Source organism: Trichoplax adhaerens, genomic scaffold, assembly GCF_000150275.1.
Source record: "Trichoplax adhaerens TRIADscaffold_6 genomic scaffold, whole genome shotgun sequence".
Classification (NCBI taxonomy): Eukaryota; Metazoa; Placozoa; class Uniplacotomia; order Trichoplacea; family Trichoplacidae; genus Trichoplax; species Trichoplax adhaerens.
The window spans coordinates 393,280-399,628 of record NW_002060948.1 but is presented as its reverse complement, the minus strand read 5'-3'; the positions used below and the strand labels follow the sequence as shown (position 1 = coordinate 399,628).

Here is a 6,349-nt window from a genome sequence, read left to right as displayed (position 1 = left end):
GTCGGTGAGTATTCTTAATTTCTTATACTATGTTATGTTACTATAATGTTTGTCAATTTATTTTCTACGGTAACGTAATGTTTTTAAACATAGCTGTTAGATTGTCAACCAACTGAAAGGAATAGTCAAATGTTATCTGGGCTAGTATCACATTTTACTCGAATGCAAGAACAGCTAGCTATAATGGAAGGACAAAGAAGGCAGCGTCTTAGACAGTTAGCCGGCGGTGGAGAAGCGAACAGTAGTGTTGTAGGCGAATCTTCAAGAATTTTATCAATGCAAGAGGACATTGCGAAGGATACTAGTGTAAATCTTGACAAGACCTACACTCTACTTGATAATTACTCCGATGCATTATTAGAAATTCTAAAGAATAAATTGCAACTAGCGTAAGAAAGCTAATGAATTCATTTTGTACCATCGTCACGTTTCTAATCAAACGTAAGATATTATTATGCAAATCTTACCGGAGAGTACTAAGTTTGCATAAGTTGGCTAAGTTATAGCATTCATTACAATTGAGACTTATGTGTTCAATCTATTTCTTTACGGCAAAAGCAAAAGAAGCTATTTAAATGTCTGAGATACTATCAGTGTATAATAAGATGGCAGTTAACCGTACAGATTATTATCTATTTACTATTAAAACATTTGCCTCTATCAATTAATTATTGGCTGCTTAGCGTTTTCAATTTACGTTCATATCTATATATACTTTTTACAACATTTGTATTTTATAAAGAACGGACTAACATCAAGATTGTTCTTATTAGATGCAAAGGCATTATTCTCATACTGGAAAAATTTTAATTACAGAGTTTATTGGAGTTTGAAATCACTTTTCTATACTGCGAGACTTTAAAATCTTCATGTGATCGGTGTTATTACCAGAATTTATTTGATGCAAATGAGTCGCAGTATGATTAATGTTATCAGTTTTCAAATTCCACAACAGAGTTAACATTATTTAGTCACACCCAAAATAACGACGACAATGGCTTGTGTACTCATAATCGTATAGTCGCTAATGTTGTTCGATGAAAGATTAATAAAATTATAGGCTAAAAGAAGACAAAAATTTTGTGAAAAGTTGTTACAATCGGGCATTAGCTATTTTTACACAAACAACTAAAAGATACGAGTATTTACTAGTGATTCAAACGTACAATTTCTATAATTACTTAATTATATAGACAATTAAATTAGATTAGAAATCTCTAATAGTAATGTGTACGTGTATACGCATATTGAAGGTTCTTGCACATTAGAGCGATTTATATAGTAATGATGGCCTACACTGTATGCATACATACATACGGTACAAACATTCCGCTGTATACTTATTATCGATATTATGTTGGTGCAGCATATGTAGTCAACAATGTAACAACATACAGTACACCATAAACTGAGAAAAATACTAGCTAAAACAACGTCAGTTTGATACAGTATAAGCAGCACTTTTCGGTATGTGTAAATAACGTTTGAAGACAACATTAAACAATGGATAATTACAAGATATTAATCATATAAATTCAAATTGTTATATATTGAGTTCTTATTGACGATAATTGATTTATCAGCTAAAGCTAGTTATGCAAAAGGTCGCTTTCTAAGATTACTATCAAAATTTGAAAACTTCCTCTTAAGATTTAAAAGAATAAAGTATAGTACTTTTCAGATACGGTATGATATGCAGGAAAACTAAAGTTGCTAATAATAGATAACAATTGCCGTGGTTAATCTTCTTTATCTTTAGATTTATTGCGACCAGGAATAAGTCCATCCACCCTAGTAGATTCAATCAAAGAAATGCACATAATATAATTTCATTTTAAATATCTCAATAGAAAAGAAACTAATGGATAAATTGGCTAGGGCCAAGTATTAAATATAACTTACTGTGCCATAACGTTGTTGATTTCTGTTTTAGCCAAATTGATATATATATCAATCTGAGCCTGATAAATATTTGATATAGTAATGTTAGTTCAGCTTCGTTTTAATGTTGATGCTATAATGTTAACTAATGTTGCAATAGGTGGGTCATTCATACCTGATTATTTTCGTAAATTACAGGAGCAGTAAATAAGAGAGTGACCGCTGTGTAAAGTAATATTGAATAATAGCGTGAAATTAAATTGGAGAAATTAATTTATTAAAAATGGAAATCAATTGACAATTATGGCGCCAATAAATTTTATGTAAACATGTTTTGGTTACTGTACCGATGATGACTATAGTCAAATCACTAAACCAGCTACCAATGCAAGAGAGCAACCATAAACTGATACCAAACTAAAAAAGTAATAAAGTAGCAGTTAAAATTGATTGCTAAAATTTGAAGGGAACTAGTACATATTTGCTATTTATAATGAAATCAATGTTTTAGTAATAATGTAACTTATTGGCTAAAAATATTTAATTTTGTAATTTTTTAAAATAATCACCTGCAACGATTCAACGATATCAACAACTAAAAATAAATTGCGTAAATATTCAGCAATTGGAGTTAATCTTTGTAGAACTTTATCAACGATGTCCAAAAGCTAAATTTAAAATATATATATAACTAGTTAATTATCAAAAATTTTTCATTCCAGAGCTTGTTTTCGATAAAAGTTTAGACGAATTTTTAAATTAAAAGGCAACAATATATTACAGATACATTGCAACATCAATTTTACAGTAGAAATTAGTCTTATCCTGATTATTCATCACTATCATGGTGCAACCATCATTTTAATATAGAGATAAAATGTTATGCAAAGATACTAACGAACTCCCTTGGTATTTTAATTTCTTTGTCTAACAAATTTCTGAAAATTATGAAATAATAAAAAATTACACAACTCCAGTAACAGTTAGCAAAAAATGATTTAAAAATCTAGTTATGATATTGTATAGATGGTCAAAACGACCTGAGCTTATTTTAATACATAATACATCGAAGTACTTACTGGAATGGATTTTCCGTTTGTTTCTTATGAAGAACTTGCATTAAAGTATTAAAAACACGGCATGCAAAAGTCACCAATAATGTTGCCATTCCAAAGAAGGCTAATACGCTAAGCAATGAATTAAATTTGAGGGTAAGCAAAAGTATCAACGTTGAAGCGAAAACAACGCCAGTTTCTTTCCAGTCTTGCCAATAAATCAATTTTACGACTATATATGTGAAAGAAAAATTGCTAACATTAACAAATATAATTAGTATTATGTGCAGTGCAGCAGTTGCAATAACAGTAGATAGAATACCTCGTATAATATAAATATACGATACAGTATATAGTATAGTATAAGGATTGCTTAGTAGTTATGACAATAGGCGCATATAGCCAAATTTTATAACGTAGGATTACATAAATTTCTCTATACAATTTACAGTTACTATCAAGACTATCTCAAAGTAACGGCATCGCCAATTTATCGAGTATGATAGCTGTGTAATTGTCAAATTACGTTCAAAAAGAAGTTTCATATTGCATGATTCGTTGATATAGCAGGTAGGATAACACTAGATATGATGGATTCTTCATTTTATGGTTACTAGAATTATTGCGTTGGCCATTTTTCATGATATGATCTAGCTCAATTTGCGCAGTAGTGTATTGTATGATTACTAGAATTATTAAGTTGATGATTATCATGATGCAATCTAGCTCAATCTATACTCGTAAAGTATGTAATCCACTTTCGTTGAATAGGGGGGCTAAACTATAAATTTACGAGTAGACTACAGTTTAAGGGTAAGTTACAACTTTTAATTATTATCAATACTGAAAGTTAGTTAACACAATTACTAACACAGAGACGAAAAAATGATAAAAATTAGCATACTATTTTACAACGAAAAGCTCTGATCAGTGATAATGATCAGATTATTATACTTATACGTGAACAAACCAGACAAAATATGATAAACACTGATAAAAGAGTGATCATTATTACGTTGGCATTCTATTGGTATCAATTTTTATTCCTCGTTTGCGTAGAACAGAATCAATCACAGTCGTGCGTATAGCTATTTCACTGTTAGGTATAACCTCAAGGAAGGCTTGTACTATAGCAGTCTTTAATTTCTTTTCTAAACAATATATAGCCGCAGTAATTTCAAAGTCAATTTAAACATTATAAATGCAGAAATGAGTTGACTCAAAATCAAATAGGCAACGGTTGAAATTTAGTAGCATAATTTTGTACTTTGGTGGCAATTTACTGAATACTATGATCGGTAAAAATCAGGCTATCATACATTACATGTAGATATTGTTCAAGATATAATGCAATATCATCTGGAGTGATTACCACTAAGTCGATGATTCAAGTTTTGCAACTGATAAATTCGTGGATGTTTTTACGTAGTACAGTACAATATCAAAAGGGTCAACATCTTGATTGGTCACTCTAGATTTCTAGCTCAAGTACTGTATTATATGAATTGACTATAGGGAATAACCTAGAGGGAAAGTTGTCAATAGCGAAACATCAGAACAATTGGGTTGATGTTTACTCCTGAATTTCTATTATAGCTCAAGACAATTCCAGTTACATTGTTCTTACAGTCAGTTACAGTAAAGTATAAATGTTGCGTATAAATAACATTTGTTAATGGAGATGTTTATCAGTGATATAGGAAATCTTAATATACTGTAGGCGTTTACAGTATGTTAGACTGCAGCGATGGTTGATTTTTAACTAAGGACATGACTTCTATATTATAACTACATCATGATTTTAATAGTTGATGACTCAAAGATCGATGTCGATCAAGTTAAGTTGCACTGATTGAGCTGTATTGTCAGTAAGTAGTTCGTAAAGTATTGCATACGTATTACTCTTTGAATAAGTTATTCTTGTTGAGATGACACTCTCAAGTCTTAACCATGACAGCCGATATTGTGCAAGCATTTGAGAATTACTTTATCTTGAAAATAAAAACGGTTCTTGAATGGTGGAATACGAGGTACTATTATTATTATATTATTATATTATTATTGTATTTTCTTTTATACTCACAACGAGGATCTAAATTCTTCAACCAGACGACAATTTTTGCTTGCTTTTCTGATATTAGAAATAATTCAAAAAATAATTAGATTCAACATGGTGGAAATACTTGTACATCGATTTATAATACTGTTGATTACAGAGTTGTATCGGTTTGTTCATGCTTCGTTATGGTTGTTTTACAGTCTATTTGAATACTGTACTGTCATGACTTGCAACTCCCTGTAATACAGTAATTTTTTTTTCCAGAGGAAAAAAAAGGATGTATACAAGATGTTGTTGCGATGTTTGTCAAAGCCTACAAGACTACAACTCTAGAAGTACTTTTGTAAGCAATAAAAATCATATAGAATGTTATCTCTTTCAATATTATTGAGAGTAGTAATTGATGGCTGTAATCTACAAGTCTAGGTTTTAAAACCTTGTTCATTATCCGTGATCTCCTCAAGGTTATCTTGAGTCTGGAGTAAAAGTTGATCTAGTGAATCTTTGATGGTTTCCGTTGGTTGTGATTGCATTTCTTGATTATCTGTTTGCAGTGTAATATCCGATGCAGTAAGAGGTCTCTCTTCTCCGTCATTAAATTGGCTTTGAGCGTGGTTTGTACCTTCTATAGTATTAGCATCTTGGAATGATGGCGATATATCGATTAAATTTTCACTTTCCGTTGGTTCGACAGCATGACTTTCACTGGGATCTTCCTGTGTTACGGCCCGGTAGTTTTCCTCCAATTGACCATTGCCGTGGTCGATATCGTCGGTTTGGATACCGGTTGTTGTCTCTTGCTGATGTTCTGCCATACTTGAATTTCCTTTCAATAATGTCCTAAGCAGCAAATAGCGAATAACTAATTTCTCCTTTTTTTTCTCTTCAACTTTTCAAAGAAATCCCAACCTAAAATGGACAATTTCAATGAATTTTGCAAGGACTGGCGAGCAATGAGTTCACTTTCACTGCTTTGACGTTTTGGAGTGACCGGGACCGGCGGCTGAGTCTGAGTGTGTAGCTGACGGCAGACGATTCAAGTGCTCTATAAAGTTCCCAAAATGATGTCATCCTTGCAGCCAGTATGGACTAGTGACATCAATTTTGCTAGTCATTTTGCATTTTGCTGATGATATTGTCGTTGCACTATAGACTATGCTTGTCCATGATAAGATGAATGTGGGTGACTACTGATTGCATACTGCCTCTTGGCTATCAGAAATAATGTCACAATGAACCGCCTACCGTAACTGTCGCCGGAAACGGATCGTTACTGTACAGTAGAGTATGATACGTCCAGTCGTACATGACGGTAACTGTGGTGTCGGGTGAACACCCGCAGGCGTACGCAACT

General features: G+C 32.1%; 1 protein-coding gene across 1 annotated transcript; it reads right to left on the bottom strand.

The window, feature by feature from the left end:
* Positions 1–963: 963 nt before the first annotated feature.
* Positions 964–5,810, bottom strand: TRIADDRAFT_57079 (uncharacterized protein; the record flags this gene model as incomplete). The annotated part of the gene is made up of 9 exons (XM_002113146.1): positions 964–1,024; positions 1,903–1,961; positions 2,057–2,103; positions 2,229–2,298; positions 2,451–2,549; positions 2,780–2,819; positions 2,961–3,168; positions 5,020–5,067; positions 5,432–5,810. The coding sequence occupies 9 exons, from the start codon at positions 5,808–5,810 to the stop codon at positions 964–966; spliced, it is 1,011 nt and encodes a 336-aa protein (XP_002113182.1).
* Positions 5,811–6,349: the final 539 nt, after the last annotated feature.